Raw genomic sequence first — 17,326 nt, forward strand, 5'->3', positions numbered from 1 at the left:
GAGGGACTGGAATGATCTGAGAGGAAGGAAGGAAGGATGACGATCTGAGAGGAAGGAAGGAAGAAATGCAGTCAAATCCACGTTGCAGAGCTTAGCTGTTTAATCAGCGAACAGTGAGTTACAAAAATGGGTTTTTTTTCTGGTGATTTGGTTTAGTAGTTAGTTGTGTTGTGTATTGCCAACTCAGATATGAGCTGGCTGCCCCAAATTAAACCGTCTCAGTAGTGTTTCGCAATTAAAAATCGGTTTTCGGAATATATACGAGAATTTTTGAATTTTAGTAAATACTAGAGTCGTTGTATTGAGTATTATAATAGCTTCATCCCTAGTTCGCTTTATATTGAATATTTTTACGCGTTTAATCGATACCCTCCTTCAAATTTACTTGCGTTAGAGATTCGGGAAAGATATCAATTCGCGGTTTATTCTTTTGCTTTATATACATCGCGTTTATTTCATATCTCTTTTCTTTTTTTTACGTTTATTCTATTTAAAGTTAACTTCATTCTAAAAATCGAGAATAATATAATATCGCGGTTTCCCCTCTTAAATAAATCGCGTTTCGAAATACTTTTCGCGTCGTCCATTCCACAGTGACTCTCATTTTGTGAGTCTGTGAGGCTTGGGAAATCAACGACGAGGAACTGGAATGATTTGCGGAAGGATGGCGATCTGAGAGGATGGAAGGAAGGAAGGAAGGAAGGAAGGAGGCAATGCAGCCAGGCAGCCAAATCTACGTTGCAGAGCCCAACTGCTTAATCTACGAACTGTGAGTGAATTTTTTGAGGGTTTGGTGGTTGGTTATATATGTGTGCATGTGCATGTCGAAGCTGAACTACCAAGAGGTCGAAGAAGAACTGGATGGACTCTACTGCACTAATGGTGCAAACGCCCTCCCATTATTATAGTATCAAAGTAGTATACCGCGTTAATTCAATTTAGAGACAATTTTCCCATTTACTTTCGATCGATACGAGAATTTATCACGTCGCGTCGCGTTTGATAAATAGCTTCGTCCCCTTTTCTATTTTTGCGTTTCTTTTCTCTTTTCTTTTTTGAATTTTTGCTAAATGTCCCAACTAATATCAACTACAGGAAAATATGGAGGATAATAAAAATTCGCGGTTTCGGGTACTAAACAAAATCCCTGAAAATGAAAATAAATCGTGATTCGTTCTCCACTTTTCGCGCGTCACCCTTTCACAGCTTTCCAAGTCTGGTGGGTCTTGGGCATTGGCTTTGGGTCTTTCAATCTATCATTGTGGGCCACTGGTGGGATGAAAATACAAGGCTGAGGGGAATTGCAAAAGTTTCATGGGTCTGAGAGAAGCTTCCATGTGAATTGTGGGTCAAAATCGAAGGCTAGGAGGACTGAAATGGGTCACTATGTGTATCTCAAAGATTACGAATGGTGAGTCGTATGAATTATTTATCTTGTCAATCTAATTTATATTCTGTTTCAGTGTCCCAGCGAAATTTTGTTAAATTGTAATAAATTCGCGGTTTTCCTTACTAAATAAAATGAAAAATAAATTGCCTGGCGTTCTTGATCGTAGAGATCAGTTCTCAAAGCCTATTGTTGCCAATTCTGACGAGATAAAAAGTACCGAGAGTACTGATAAGGTTCAGGATAGGAATAAAATGTATTTAACAATGTCCACCTGTGTGGTCTGCGTTTAGGGAGTTGTAAGTTTTTTCGATGATCGATTTAGGTAAATATTTCGAGCTCAACCAAGAGTTCAATTTTCTCCTGTTCGAAAAAGAATTTTGCCTTGAGTTGAGGTATGAGTTTCATTATCAGAGGTTTAATTAGGTATTCCATTGCTACGATTTCATATAAGAAAGATATCCTAACAATTTATCCTCCTATTCCAATTTAATAATATACTTTTCTTACAGAACTTCGATACTATAATTTTAAATATGAAAATAAAATATAAACAATAATGATATCCTAACAATTTATCCTCCTATTGCAATTTAATAATATACTTTTCTTACAGAATTTCAATACTATGATTTTAAATATGAAAATAAAATATAAATAAACAAGATATTCTAACAATATATTCTCCTATTGCGAGTATGAAGTGAGCATGAACGAGTGTCTTAACTTTACGTAGTTCGTAAGATAAAATAAGTTAGCATAAGACAATAGAAAATATTCTATTCATCCGCCGATGGACGTCGTGGGACGCGTGCGTTTTAACTTTAACTAATCGAATAAAACAACTAATTCCAAGATAGAAAAATTGTACTGAATACCATGTGCGCGCTCTCTTACAGAGATACGCGACTCATTCGTAGCATAATTAATAAAATACCATCTACATTTTCAACATCTTATTAAGGAAGAGTACGAAATTTTTAGAGTTTAAATATTGCATTGGGAATGAGAAAATGATTAGAGTTGCGATTTAAAGTGAAATACAAGACACTCTTTTTGAGACAGGAATTTTTGATAAAAGTATCTATTTCCTTTGCTACGAATGAGAATCGCGTATCTCTGAAGATAAGAAAGCTGCCAGTAGGGCATGTGTTTTTGTCGGGTCCCTTGCGTAGTCACCTCCTCGTGGTGGGACCTGGTAATTGGTATCCTTTTCCAAAGAAAATTCTCACTTTTGCAAAAGGATACCAAGCTAAGAACTACGCGTACCCGTCGACACTCTCATTCTCACACACAGTTGAAAGTTTGAACTTTAAGTAGTTCGTAAGATAAAGTAAGTTAATTCTAAGATAGAAAATTGAACACTATGTGCGCGTTTCTTAATAAAATACCTTGAAAAATTATTCAGATTCTAGGGTAGATATGAAAGTTCCATTTAACATCAAATTTTAACATCGATCTGTCAATAGCAAATTAGCAATCAATTACCTACGAAACACAAAGAAGAATTTCTTCAATTTTCTGACATAAAATTTCACAAGAAGTAGCAGTAAAGGAAGATTAAATAAGAAATGCAATTCTGTGACAAATTTTTCCCAAACAGTGTTTTTAATATGTTACACAATAAAAAGTTACATTACGTGGTAAGATACTGTATCTCATCTTATATATTTTACTTTTCAAACATTTATATCAGACTTTTCTGCGATTTTTCAATTACATTACGCATTATTGCAATAATTTCTATCGTTACATTTAATTCTAATTGTTTAGCAGCTTTTCTGCTGCTATCGACCCTACATTTTACTGACACTTGTCGAATCGACCCTACATTTTACTGACACTTGTCGAATCGACCCTACATTTTACTGACACTTGTCGAATCGACCCTACATTTTACTGACACTTGTCGAATCGACCCTACATTTTACTGACAGTTGTGGAATCGGATAATGTTTACAGGTATTTCATGTAATTTTTTAGCAATTTGTTTTTGTAATTCATCCAAAGCGATATATTATGAAATTAAATTAATCACTCAATAAGTATTAACATTAGATTGTTTCCACGATATGACCATGGTGGTCATCAGTGACTGGAGTGCCTCAAATGTTTAGAATAATTAAAATAAAATAAATATTGTCAACTAAATAGGATTGTATTATATATAGTAATATCCCTCACACTGTCGCCCTGGTCGGAACCGAAAGGCGGTCAGTTTGGGTAGAAGAGACACGGTGTTCGGGGGTTGCAGCCCGCCTTTGTAGTATGCTGAACGAAGGCAAGGATAACGAATAAAAGATAAAGATGAAACAAGGGTCGAGGCAATCGTGCGATTTAAACACCAGTATTTTTATTTTTAACTTTTTCTGTATGAAATCTATATGAATATAAATATTGCCTCGATTCCCGTTTCATCCTTATCTTTTATTCGTTGTCCTTGCTCGGTAAACTACTACAGTCCTTGCTCTGCGACCCTTGGAAACCGTGTCTCCTCTACCCAAACTGACGCCTTTCGGTTCCGACCAGGGCGACAGTATGAGAGAATTACTGTAATTCCGAAACTCACCGTTGTATATCGTAGAGGGCATAACAAATCCTCTGACTTTTTAGAGGATCGGTATTTCAGAACGCGAGACATAAAGTCCCATAAGATGATAAGTCTGTGCATAAACAAACAAACTATATAAAAACAAAAGATGTCGCCGCAATCAGTAAATAAGTAGCGCTTGTATCGATAATTAAGGAATTGAATAAACTATATACATATATATGTATATGTAAGTATATGTATTAAGTTATCTTTACAATCTTGTTGTTAATTTTTAATTTAAGAAAAATTCTTTTCTTCTTTTTAATTTACATACAAAATGATGAAACATAGTTATTAAGATTAATTGGAAGTAATAGGTAGTAGGAATGAGAGTGAACTTTTTTTTATTTTATAAAATCAATTCTCAGTTGGTTTGATTATAATGTTGCACAGTACAGATTATTTTAAAGCATCTGAATGATCCTCAAGGTGATTAGCTCATCCAGCCTCGAAGTTTCATTGCTTCGAGTGTCTACTTTGCGAGTTTCTGAAGCCTATTCGCTTTAAAAAGTCGCAACAACGTAGACAGAAAAGAAATCAAAGCCGATGAGCATGACTATTTGTATAAAATATGTTTCACGATCAAGCAAATAAGTACTTTCCTTATCAATACCACCCATTATTGTACTTACAACATTGCAACGTTAAGGGAATACTTTGCTATTGGTTTACATTAACAAAATACAGAGATATCTTGTATAATTAACGGTGTCGAATTCGGTCACCTTCTTCCATTTTATGGCTTGTTCGGTGCACTTCTTAGTCTTTTGAGCGTAGTATATCTAATGCACAGGAACACTAACATGATCAGCACACTGACAATGGCTATTCCAATTCCCAGCCACAGCTCTCCCCTCACGTTGAACTTGTCCAATGCTATTTCGTATAATGCCAGAGCACCATCAGGTGGTTCGCAGGCAGCTTGAACAATAATATCTTGTCTCTGAATCTGTTTCGGCTTGCAGTTGGTCAATTTATTCATAACTTCTGTCTGATGAAGCGGAGGCAGCAACAGAGACAGAGACCACTGCATAGGGCTAATTTTCTGGTACCAGCCTGGCAGATTCTCCAAATGCAAAGATACTCCTCCAGCCAAGGTCATCTCACCGATTACAATTCCAGCGAATAGAGACGCCAAGTATGTCCACTTGCAAGTATGAGCAAACAATATGCAGATCAGGTGCTGTAGTATTAGATACAGGGAACCGATCGCAAGATAATTCCATAAAGAAGTTAGATTCTCGTCCGGCACCAAATGTAACCCAGACATGGCGTATCCTGGCGCAAGATATATCAAATAGATAATGCACCAAGAGAAAACTCCGCAGAGGAGCTAAAAATGAAGATTGAATCGTTTAGAAAAATTGATATAGTCGTTCGAAGGGATCGAATCGTTCAGGAAAATTAATATACTCGTTTGAAGAGGACCCACCTCTATTAAAATATACACGAATCTTCCATACAAGCCATCCTTGATCTCTCTTTCTACGTTCGGCCTGCAGTCTGCTACTTCACAGATGGCCATTAAGGTTAGCGGCCAGAAGAAAATTCCCAGGCTGGCATAATGAAAGCCCACCCTGTCTCGAAGATGGAGATTCGAGTCTCCGGCAACGTCCCAGAATATTGCACCTAGTAGAATACTCAGTGTGGCAGAAATGACGATTTTCCTGAGCAATCTGGTTAACGTCCATGGCTGACTGTATATCAGAGTTCTCAAGAGCAATGCGTAAATCTGGGTGAATATATTGGGATTGGAAATGGAAGGAGGAAGTGCTCCGGGTGGTCCAGGATCACATAGAGCTGGCAACCTAGTCCTTGCTAGCTCAGCCAAATGGTCTATCCTCTGCGAAGATTCAAGCATAGCTTCTGCCGAGAGGTCATCCAGCGTCACTAAATCAACTAAAAGAAAAAGGTTGCCGTACATAGATTGTATACTAATGAAAAGAAGTACAGTATCAAGATCACGTACGATAGTAGTCGGAAGGATTCTTAAACGGTGGACAGGGGAACTCAGCAAGAGCGAAGTATGGCAACATATCCCTTCTGGGGCCCGAGTACATGATCCTTCCACCAGATGTGAGTGCCACCTTTGATACCATAGTCAGTATTTCATACGTTGGTGGATGCAGGGTCAATACAACCAGTCTCTGGCCTCTGCTAGCCCATTGCCTCAAGTACTCCACCAAGAAGAAAGCATCGAAGATGTCCAACCCATGAGTTGGCCTGTCCAATGCGAGGATATGGGAATCTTGAAGTAAGCGACAAGCCAGAGCCAGCCTTCTTGCCTCAGAAGTGGTCAGCGAGTTCACTAGACAATGCTTCGTCGCTTCTAGACCAAGTTCTTGAAGAATTGCTTCAGCTTCCAGTTTCGAGGTGTTGGAACCTCCCCGTAGGAGCATGTAGAAGCTGAGAGTCTGCTGCGCGGTCAAGCCAGGACTAAGATTGCTCTCCGTGGGCAGATAAGCAACCCTAGATCTTGAGGAAGAATATATTATATATTAACAAGTGGGATGTTCTCGAAATAAGGATTCGGTGATGTATTACGTATGTGTAAATTACCTTAAGGATCTAAAAGATACGGATCTGCCGTTGAGCAAAATGTCTCCCCTTTTAATACGCTTCCGCCCAGCGATGGTCTCCACAATCTGCTTCCCCTCTCTCTCCGTAGTAGCCATGATGGCCAGCACCTCTGTTGCTCCAGCCTCCAAAGTAACCCCTCGTAAAAGGGGCAAACCGTTTGAACCTGAAGCCTCGACTCCTCGCAGCTGTAAATGTGGATGCTGGAGGCAAGGAACTGGTCTCAGGGGAAGTGTGTAATTTTCTGGACCCAAAATTCCATGTCCTGAAGATCGATTTTTTTTTATTTAATTAAACACTGTGCTTGAGAGAATGATGTTCAAAGAAGACCTACCTCTGGGTTCGTGAACCCCATATCCAGGGTCAATGGGAGCAATACTGTGCCTTCTGTTTGTTCTGATACCTCCCTGAAGAAGATTCGCCTCACTGGCGCTCCTCAACCTTGGATTCTCTCTGGAAACTGTTAATTGAGAATGTGCATGTTCCCTGGGGACGGCATGGACATGCCTGAAGTCAGGGTCACTTCTGGCAGACCTCATGGCGGAGGTACCATGAGCCGAGGTGCCAGCATGAGACACCCTGCGACCCTCTTCACTGGAATCATAACCACTGGAACCATCCCTGTTCCTGGAACTTGGCGGAAGCACCCTTGGTAGGCCAAACTTCAAATAGGTGTAGGAGTTGCTGGCCAATGGACTTTTCGGCCCATATCTCGGATGTCTCAGTATGCTTTGCACTGTAGAATCCCTTAATTGAAAGTTTCCATAGGGAAGCGGAGACTTCTCTGCTGAGCCAAGTGCTGAATCAGTGAAGTCAGAGTTCAAATTTTGCCTGGAATAGTTGGAAATTTATTGTACTCGTCTTTTATTGCGGCGAAGAGCGGAGTAAAGGAGTAAAAATGTATACAGACCTGTAGATAGACCAGGCATGTAAGTCTTCACTGGCTGGTGGTTCTAAACCCCTGGTGTCTAGTGCCCCTGGCACTGAGTACCTTCGCTCTAGCTCCCATGCTTCAGAACCCATGCTTTGCGGTGTCTGAAACATTCAAGTTAGACTGAATGAATAATTGTGTTGAGAAATTGACGAGTATTTTGAAATAATTTATCGAACGCATATTGTTTCATATTTATCTACTATAATCTGATAACGAATGACTAAAGTATAAAGTGAAAAAGTGTGCAAGTTGTAATATTTGCGTTTCTCTTATTAATAATAAAGTGTAAAACTTGCTCTCTTTCTCAAGGATACGCCCACTCATTTGTTGCAAGTTAATTAAAAATTCCATCTCCTTTTTTCCTATCACCGAAACGAAACATAGAATTTTTATTCACGACCGCTCGTTATAATTGAGACATCGCGCGACGTACTCGCTAACGCGCGTGTGGTCGATCATTGTGCGATCATTTGCTTCCTTAAACTTAAGGAACATCATATCTTGGGTGTTCTTGCGGGTTTCAGCTGGCTGCCGGCTTCGGTCGTTGCGTATGTTCACTTGAGAACCCGCTAGAAACACGAGTGTTTATCGATGTTTGACGAGTATTTGATGGTTCGCACGAGTGATCGCGAATTTCTCGTTTCGGTCGCGTCGCGAAAGTGTCTGACCGCGATTCGTACATTTTTATTACCCTCTTAAGGAAGAAAGGAATTTTAGGTGTCTCCTAACATTGCAATGGAAAATCGAAAAACGATTAATACAAGCCACTCGTATTTCATTTCGGTTAATTTTTGAAGAAAACGAATTTTTTAACAGAATGATCACTTTTCTCGATACTTCGAGTCCGTTGCGTAGTTACGTCCCGGTGGTGGACCTGATAATGCAGCGACAGTCCTTTTTTCTCACAAATTAAGACCAAAAATGTTAGCAAGAAAACATTGCCAGTTTGAAAAGAAGAAGTATCGAGCTGAGAACTACGCATATTCACGGTCTACTGTGTACGATTCTCTTGAATCTAGGGTGGATCGCGGGTACTTAATTTCCATTCTTCCATTGAGAGACGTTATTACATGCGTGGGCTTAGCGATAAGCAGTTCATTAGGTAAAATAAGGGATAATAAGATTACCTAAAGCCTACCTTAAGATTACCTTAAAGATTACCTTAAAGATATCTTTTAAGAGCATCGGTTTAACAGTTTTTTTAAGTAATTAAATGCCTAAGCGAGAAATCGAGATTCTAGAATTTCCACTTTTACTGACCACGTACGATGCATCTAGCGCTTCGCTTCTTTGCTCTCAATAGCCATTGACGAGTCGTAAACCTCACTTACAGTCAACTGATACCACTATGATTACCAATGACGTGAATGCGCTCAAGTTTTACCCTGCGACCTCTCGTGATATCGCACCAGACAATAATTAAGAGAGAGATTTTTGAAATTCTAAGATCCAATCCAAAGTGTTTTTCTTACTTTTCATTTGGTAACATAGCGAGTGCTAACACCCACGACGCTAAAAGCATCAGAATGTAAATTAGATGTAAATTGGACATATTCGAACGATAAATGTACCGAGAATGAGTTTCGTTGGCAATTTGCAGCGAATTAAACTTACCGTGATCTTTTAACACTTAAAAAATTGAAACTTGAAGGTATCGACCAGTATTTTTGCAAACAAATGTATGAAATAGAACAGCTTGAAAATGAAAATTGTTCCGTAATTTATGTTAAAAATAATAAACATCTTTGGAACCTATTTAGAAGGAGCACTCGTTACTTTAAAGTAATTCCATGAGTAGGTTAGTATCTCTTAGTCAACCAGAAATATCTAATATCTTGCAAACTGTTCAATATAGGAGGCTGAAATTTTCCACGAGATAGTTTCTCATACGGACCAATGAATTTGCTGTGTTCGACGAAAGTCGGTGATATAGTGGCAGAAAATGTGCGATTTGACGTGGAATGGCTCATCATAACCTCTGCTTTCTCACAGTCAACAGTCAGTTCCACGTTCGATGGTCAGTTCGGTTCCTTTTCCGTAGAAATACCCGCGAATGGCACGGTCGTTGAACATCGTGCTTATCGACCATTATTCGGTAATGGATCTCTTCTTTACCTAAGGTGAAACCGTACTCTACGCGTTTCCAGCAATCGGCTGGAGATTTTTACTCGTCATGAAGCATAACGGTACGGCAGAAGTTAACTGAGATTCTGCGTTATTTACCGCGCTAAGCATCGCTCTTGATAGTCCATCGTCGAGCCAAATGTTTTATTTCTATCTTCATTAAACTGATTTACCAGAGTTAAAATTTTCTTTAATATATGGTCCCTTCGGTGCTCCTCTTCAGGTTGTGAAATATTTGTTCGTTGCTCTGTTTCCCAAATATACAGTATATCTGAATTTTTCGCACTTCCACGTAACTAATAACACAACCAATTTACTTTCCTTCCATCATTCCAGATTTCTCTGTTTAATATAATGATCCAGTAAGTCGCGATCATCGACCGTAATATTTCTCTCCCCCTCCCCCCTGACTTACGTAACGCATTAGGGGCTTTTTTTTAGAGGCAGATAACTATCTCGTATTCGAGTTAACTGTTCATTTGCATATCCCGTTTCTGCAACAGTTGTATATCGACTGGCCATACACATATTTTTCTCCTCCATTCCTACCTTTTCCTCTGGCCAACACGCACGCACGCACGTACACACAATACGGCATATCTTACGTTCAGTGAAGCATAATCCACGTGGAAGGTGATATTTAATTAACACGTTGGACGGTTCGGTGATTTTCGTCGTCAACCGCCGTTGAACGACATGCAAATTCACTTTTCAACTCACTGGGCGCCTGGCTTTCGTGATGAAAAGCGATAGTTGTGTGCCAGCGGAGCGGCCATATTAGACTCATGTAACCTGATTAGATGATAACATTCTCTGTTGCTGCTATTTCAAGAGAGTGCATCGCCAGTTGTCACAGCCTCTGTTCCCACGAATTTAGACTGTTACGGGAGACTGAGCTAATAACTGGCGTTCGCCATGGTGAAACTCGAGGATAGGATTAGCTACTTCCTTGATATTCAATCATCTGGCGAAGAAAGAAATTGTACTTCCTTCATATTTGATATCTGGCGAAGATAGTTTCTTCTCTCTTCAACATTTCAGGTGTCGATCGTTAGAAAAACATCACTATTTTGCAAATGTAACTTCTTTCATGAGGTTTGTTTTCTTTTTTTTCTTTTTTTCTTTAAGTAATGGAATTTATGAAATTCATCGTGGAAATGTTGTATTGAAATATTCAATGGCATGTGAGTCTAGTCTCTCCTCTTTGTCCGGATTCAGAGTGTTCTCCAACTGGATACATATGTACTCTGTTTGGGGAAACGATACTGCGGTTTCGAAATCTCTTCCGCCGGCTGTGAGACTGTCCCACGCACTGATTTCTACGATCTCCGTACACACGTGTCTTAATAAAACGTGCCCTGGATACCACGTGCAGGAAACGGTGGAAAGTCCGCCGAAATGTCGGCAGAATTGATATTTACATCGACCAAACGTTGAACGAACCTTGACACTAATGCCGGCAAATGTGATTACAGTACCAGCATATTTTTTTTACACCCGTATCAATTTCTACTGGCTAGAAACTGTGAAATATCGACAAGAGAGGGTAGCCTTTACAATTTTTGTTGTAGGAAAAAATAAATTGACCAGTGTAAATTTTTAGGTATAAAAATACATGCACTTTAGAATTTTTTTTCCACGAGCCGTTGAAAATGATTCGAGAGTTGAGACGTTTTTATTTTAGATTTCAATCGCGACCTTCTTTAGTATTCTCTGTTTACTGACAAAGCAATCGATTATTTGTATTCGTTCCGCCATTGAGCCACGCGATAGACCGAGCAACGCTTTATGGAGGCGTATACCGAGGTCAGTGCTGCCGCTTTTCTCAATATTCTAAAGGGGTACGCGTGTCTGCGGCAAGAAAGAGTCGATTAACATTGCAAATCGGGCGCAGAGTGGCGTCCATGACACGTGGAAAGGTGTAGAGATACATGTCTTGTGCGCTCATTGAAATCTCTGAACGCAGACGTCGTGTGAGCGTTTACGTCGATGTCATAAAGTCAGTCAAGCTAAAAATCAGTTTACACTTGGAATTATTCTCCCTAACAGAGAACAGTTGTGAAAAATCATCCAGAAAGGTAAATGGATTAATTAACATTCAATTTGGAAGTTAATTTCAAACAGTTATGAGATCTATCGAGTTTCAAACGACTATGCGATCATCGAGCTCTAGTGAAAGCATCGACAGTGAAAATGAATAGCGTGACAGGAAAATGCGCCCCGACACGGAATATTAAATACCGTTCCTCGTTTCGTTAAACGAGAGCCGCCTCCCGGCATCTCGTAAAAATTCGACAAGGATAAGAATTGCCGGAGGAAAACGGTTCCTAATCACCTGTTGCTTTCACCGGTACCAGTGGAACCTTTCTCATTATGCAAAATCAAGTTCCCCAGTCGTTGAACCATGTCTACCGCCTGTTTCCTCGTAATTTTCCCCCTTTTCTCTTGGTTGCCTTGCAAAAATTCGATCACGTAAGCTTTTCCACTCGGACGGCGGCAGCTTTGTGGAACTCTGAGCGATTCTCGCCAAGCCAATGTTGCAACTGCCCATGAATCACAATTTTCAGCCACTTGTACAAAGAGTTGTTGGAGAGAAAAAAAAATGCTAGTTTCCATGGTTTGTCGTAGAAAAATGTGGGATTAAAGTGAATCCCGGGAATGCCACGACACTCGATGCACGGGCAGCATAATCTTCGTGACAATGACTCACCTCCGGTATTCAGGATGAGCTTTCAAGCGAGCCTGGCGGAGTCAAGGTGATGCTGCTCCTCCATTCCTCTGATCCCTCTTGCTCTTCCTCCCTGGGTCCACGCGATTTTCCTCTATTCCTGGACACTCTAAATGGAAACTGTCGGGCTAAACGCCGACGGTTGTCAGCTCAGAAATTGCACGACGCGACCCGTGAATACATCACTCGATCCGTGATCGCGATACCGCAATAGCATCGGTATGTCCAACGCCGAGGAACCTTTTCTAAACGCTGCCTTCTGACAGACGTGCCTTCCTCGCTCCAGCCTTCTGCGCTCCCCCTTCCCCACGCTCCCTTCCTTCCTCGTTGCTCTTTCAAGTTCGTAGTGCTGTGACTGCCAAGATCTTAGACCCAACTCCTCGCTTCTCTCTGTTTGACGCTGCTACAAGGTCATTTCTCTCTAAAATATATCTTTACGATTCTGAATATTTCTGAATTCTTCTGCCCTTTCGGGCAATTTTTCATTGAAAGTTTCTTCACGTTTCTTCTGGGTAATTTGAATTCGAGAAGTCTCAGGGGGCACAGACTCCTGGCTACGCCGTTGTGCTACCACTGATGTTACCTTCCTCCCACCAATCTCCTCTCAGAGGAGACATTCACCTCGCGAAGCCAACTCCCAGCCAGGTATCCTTACCGATGGCTACGTTCTGCACGCTATGTTCACTTCTCTGGCCACGCTGCTAGACCGTGCGTCATTCTTAAGCAGTCTCGATAATCGCAGTGTTCTGGTGTATCATACCATCGGAGGTTTCTACGTTCATCCTGAACGGTCAAAAAGTGAGTTGACATTCTCGAAAAGTGAAACGTTATGAGGTGATCGTCAAGATGATCCCGTCAGATTGCACTCTAGACATATCTAACGTCTTCCATTCCACTGCTGTGGTGATCGAGGGCAGTTGTATGAGCAAAACAGAGCCGACTGCAGTATTGAGGGATGTATCTGCTCGAGTCCACGGTGGAGAGGTTTTAGCGATTCTAGGCTCCAAGGGATCTGGAAAGAGGGCCTTGCTCGATGTCATTGGTAATGTATTCCTCTTAGCGCAAATTTCATTCAAACAAGCGTCAGAAATCACTCGATAATTACTCGTATTTTAGCTGGAAGGGCGGAGGGTGAAACCAGAGGTAGAGTCACCCTGAACAACAATCTCCTGACCCCAGAATTGTTCAGAAGACACGGTGGATACGTCGCCCACAGGTGTCACTTGCTGCCAAGCTTAACAGTTCGTCAGACTCTGACGTACGCTACGTGGTTGGCCAATTTGAACAATAGGGAGGCCAGGGTTCGTCAAACCCTGGCCGATTTAGCGTTGTCCCAGGTCGCAAATAGATCGGTGAATGATTTAACAAAGCCAGAGTACAGAAGGTTAATGCTAGGCGTGCAGCTAGCCAAAGATCCTACATTGCTGCTCTTGGATGAGCCAACATGGGACACTGACCCTTTGAATACTTATCTAATCGTCTCTATGCTCTGGTCTTACGCGACCAGGAGGGGATCCATCGTCGTTCTAACGATGGAGACCCCTAGATCGGATGTACTACCTTTCGTCAGTCGTGTGACTCTTCTGTGTCTGGGTGCGGTGGTCTATTCAGGGCCAACAAGGAGTATGTTGGATTATTTCACCTATATTGGCTTCCCCTGTCCTGAACTAGAGAATCCTTTGATGTATTATTGTAAGTATTTGCTCTGAAGAGTAGAATGATCGAGTAACAGTTTCATCAATTAACGCTAATTACTTCAGTGTGCCTGTCTACTGTCGATCGTCGATCCAGAGATCGTTTCTTGGAGTCGAACCAGCAGATATCGGTGTTGGTGGAGAAATTCAAGGCTGAGGGTGTGATATACATGAAAGAAGCTCCCCAAGTGCCACCCAACGTCAAAGACACACCTCTAGGCATTATGCACAAGGGTTTAGGGCGTGGCATCAAACCAGGATGTTTCTCTACTCTCCTTGCTCTCTACCTGTACGTGTTGCACTTATTTCTCAAAGTGAAGTCAGTATGGGTACAGCGTTGACGTTTTAGGAGAGGCATGGCAGCGACGTTTGCCTTCAATAAGTCCGGTTTAGGCCATTTCGCAACTCGACTACTGTTGCTACCGTTCTCCGTCGCCCTGATGAGCATTCTGTACTCACATTCTACACCTGTGCAGTCCAGGATATTCCTACAAACAGGTGGTTTGGTCTTCAACGTGCTCACCCTATTCTACGTTGCTGGAATAGCGTGCACAGCTCTTCTCTGTAAGTTTCTGTTTTTGCTCAAGTGTGACAAACGTATCAATGCTTGTTAATTGCACAGTTCCAGGATATAGAGCCAGATATTACCAGGAGAAAAGGGAGGGTTTATACGGTGGTGCGATGTTTCTGACTGCTTACGCGTTACTCAGTCTACCGTTAAGTTTCCTGTCTACCATGCTCACCATTGGCATTCTGACTCCCATTCTGGAGCTAGATTTGTCAACCTGGGCCTACTCGTGCGGTGTACTATGGGCCAGCTACGTGGCAGCCGAACAAGTGACCGTTGCCGTACTCATGGTGGTCGGTAGACCCGTAACTGGTGCAATAACAGTCCTTTACATGACTCTGGTGTCTCTGGTGGTTGCATCTGGAGCAATCAGAAGTCTGAAAGGCTTGCCTTATTGGCTTGCAGCAGTCTCCACCGCATTCCCCGCAAGATACGCCTCGTTGGCTCTGAATCAACTGGCTATCGATGTACCCACATTCCTCAATTTGCATTACAATGAGAGTTTCACGTGTCCCGGAGTGCCTGAACTGTGTAGGTACCCAGATGGGAGATCCTATTTGATAGAACGGTTTACACGTGAGGGTGAAAATATTTCGGAGGTGTTGAACGTTGACTTGAACTTGTTAATTTCACTCGCGTTCGCTGTTGGACTGAGCATTCTGAACAGCGTTCTGTATTTGTTGCCACTTCCAGCAAAAGTTAAAGCTAAGTTTAGGGAGTAGTTTTGGAATTATAGAGATGCACGTGATATTTGTCCCCTTCGAAATTTATTATTTTATTAATCTTAGCATGTATATTACAAAATTATACATTATCTTCGTTAAAACCTAGCTACCGTATGACGTGAAATAGGACACTTATGTTAGATTTACAAGTACGCTTTACAATTCTTAGAATAAACGATGTGGCCTTTTCTTTATTTCACAATTTTTAGAATGTAACGTTTTTAAGTATCACTTTCGTTTTACATGTCTTTAAATGAAGCCAGAAATAGACTAGGAACATATTTCTATTGACAGTCCTGTAAGTCCACTTGACCCATCTCCTTCAGATCATCGGCTACCGAGAATTCACAACCTGTAGAGCTAACAACTTCACTGATATCAACGTTAGGCGCGATTTCAATCAGTTTCAAGCCTTCTCCCTTGATCACCTCGAACACCGCCATGTCTGTGATTATCAAGTCTACGCATTGTTGACCTGAGCTCGAAAAAATATAAGTAAACATATGTTTTTATAAGAAATACCTTGAAGGATATATTAAATACTACCTGTGACTGGTAACGAGCAGTTTTTCAAGATCTTTGGACCTCCATCTCTTGCTTTATGCTCCATGGTCACCACCACTTTGGTGCTTGCTGCAGAAACTAAATCCATTGCTCCTCCCATTCCCTTTACCATTGTCCCTGGGATCATCCAGTTGGCCAAATCTCCAGTTTCAGACACTTGCATGCCCCCAAGCATTGTTAGATTAACGTGACCTCTGAAAAAATTTAAATTAATAGCTCTCTTCTACCTAAAATTTGTTTAATATTCATGATTTCAACAAGTACCCTCTAATCATAGCAAAGCTATCATCACTACTGAAGAAAGAGGCTCCTGGAAGGACTGTGACTGTTTCTTTCCCAGCATTTACCAAGTCTGGATCGACCTCAGACTCTTCTGGGAATGGACCAAGGCCCAGAATGCCATTCTCAGATTGCAACGTCACTTTCACGTTTTTAGGAATGTAGTTGCAAGCTAACATAGGTATACCAATGCCTAAATTGGCTGTGAAAAAATTTATTCATCAAAACGTATTCGTTTTAATTAATTTCGTTCCTCATTTTTTAAATTTCTCACCATACATTCCATTTTTAAACTCGAGCGCAGCACGTCTGATGATCCTGTCCCTCGCTTTGCTCGCTGGTGTTACTTTCTTGGGCTTCACGTTTTGTTTGGTGTATCGTTTCTAATTGAAACAAGCAAAAAGTGGTTTTACAAAAATTTTTCTTACTTCAATATCGATAATTTTAGAGCAACGTGTACAAACCTCCACACGTTTTTCATAGGAAGGACCTTTGACAATCCTGTCTACAAAAATTCCAGGTAAATGAATATGATCAGGATCCAGTTGACCATTTTCCACAATCTCTTCCACTTCAGCAATCGCTATTTTAGCTGCTTTACACATAACTGGGTTAAAATTCCTGGCTGACTTTCTGAAGACTAGGTTCCCAGCTTTGTCTGCTTTCCACGCCTTCACGAGAGCAAAATCTCCGGTGATAGCTGGCTCCAAGACAAAATTTCTGCCTTCAAACTGTGCCACATTCCTTGGCTCCCCGGATATCTCGGCGTTTCCATTTTCGTCGTACTTTACAATCACATTACCCTCTTGAATTATTGTTCCATAACCAGTAGGGGTGTAGAAGGCCGGTATGCCAGCTCCTCCCGCACGAATACGTTCCGCTAATGTACCCTACATGTTAAAAGCATAATTATACAATTTTCGACATTCTTTAACATACTTTAAAAAATATTTTCTTTCTCTTTGGTACTTACTTGTGGAGTCAATTCAACCTCTAATTTACCACTGAGGTACTGTTTCTCAAATTCAGGGTTTTCACCAACATAGGAGGCAATCATTCTCTTAATCCTATGTTCCTTTAACAGTATACCTAATCCAAAGTCCTCCACCCCTGCATTATTCGAAACAACGGTTAAATCTTTGGACCCTCTTTT

General features: G+C 41.0%; 3 protein-coding genes across 3 annotated transcripts in view; 1 reads left to right on the forward strand and 2 right to left on the reverse strand.

Moving 5' to 3' along the window:
• Positions 1–4,716: 4,716 nt before the first annotated feature.
• LOC108575716 (ABC transporter G family member 4) lies at positions 4,717–7,580 on the reverse strand. The gene is made up of 6 exons (XM_017938596.1): positions 7,468–7,580; positions 6,892–7,388; positions 6,540–6,822; positions 5,950–6,455; positions 5,413–5,879; positions 4,717–5,313 (listed from the first exon to the last, which is right to left on the reverse strand). Exons 1-6 carry the CDS (start codon positions 7,578–7,580, stop codon positions 4,717–4,719), a joined length of 2,463 nt encoding a protein of 820 aa, XP_017794085.1.
• Positions 7,581–13,189: 5,609 nt separating this feature from the next.
• On the forward strand, positions 13,190–15,327 carry LOC108575726 (ATP-binding cassette sub-family G member 5). The gene is made up of 5 exons (XM_017938606.1): positions 13,190–13,385; positions 13,460–14,035; positions 14,104–14,326; positions 14,387–14,601; positions 14,660–15,327. The coding sequence occupies exons 1-5, from the start codon at positions 13,190–13,192 to the stop codon at positions 15,325–15,327; spliced, it is 1,878 nt and encodes a 625-aa protein (XP_017794095.1).
• A 36-nt stretch (positions 15,328–15,363) lies between these two features.
• The window catches only part of LOC108575641 (succinyl-CoA:3-ketoacid coenzyme A transferase 1, mitochondrial), a 2,447-nt gene continuing 484 nt past the window's right edge, over positions 15,364–17,326 (reverse strand). The window contains exons 3-8 of the mRNA XM_017938482.1: positions 17,147–17,321; positions 16,638–17,063; positions 16,448–16,556; positions 16,159–16,375; positions 15,877–16,088; positions 15,364–15,805 (exon numbers count right to left, since the gene is read on the reverse strand). Coding sequence (XP_017793971.1) covers positions 15,615–15,805; positions 15,877–16,088; positions 16,159–16,375; positions 16,448–16,556; positions 16,638–17,063; positions 17,147–17,321 — 1,330 coding nt within the window. The 3' untranslated portion in view covers positions 15,364–15,614. The remainder of the gene's footprint in view (positions 15,806–15,876; positions 16,089–16,158; positions 16,376–16,447; positions 16,557–16,637; positions 17,064–17,146; positions 17,322–17,326) is intronic.

This window comes from Habropoda laboriosa, unplaced genomic scaffold, assembly GCF_001263275.1.
Source record: "Habropoda laboriosa isolate 0110345459 unplaced genomic scaffold, ASM126327v1 scaffold295, whole genome shotgun sequence".
NCBI classification, from domain to species: Eukaryota; Metazoa; Arthropoda; class Insecta; order Hymenoptera; family Apidae; genus Habropoda; species Habropoda laboriosa.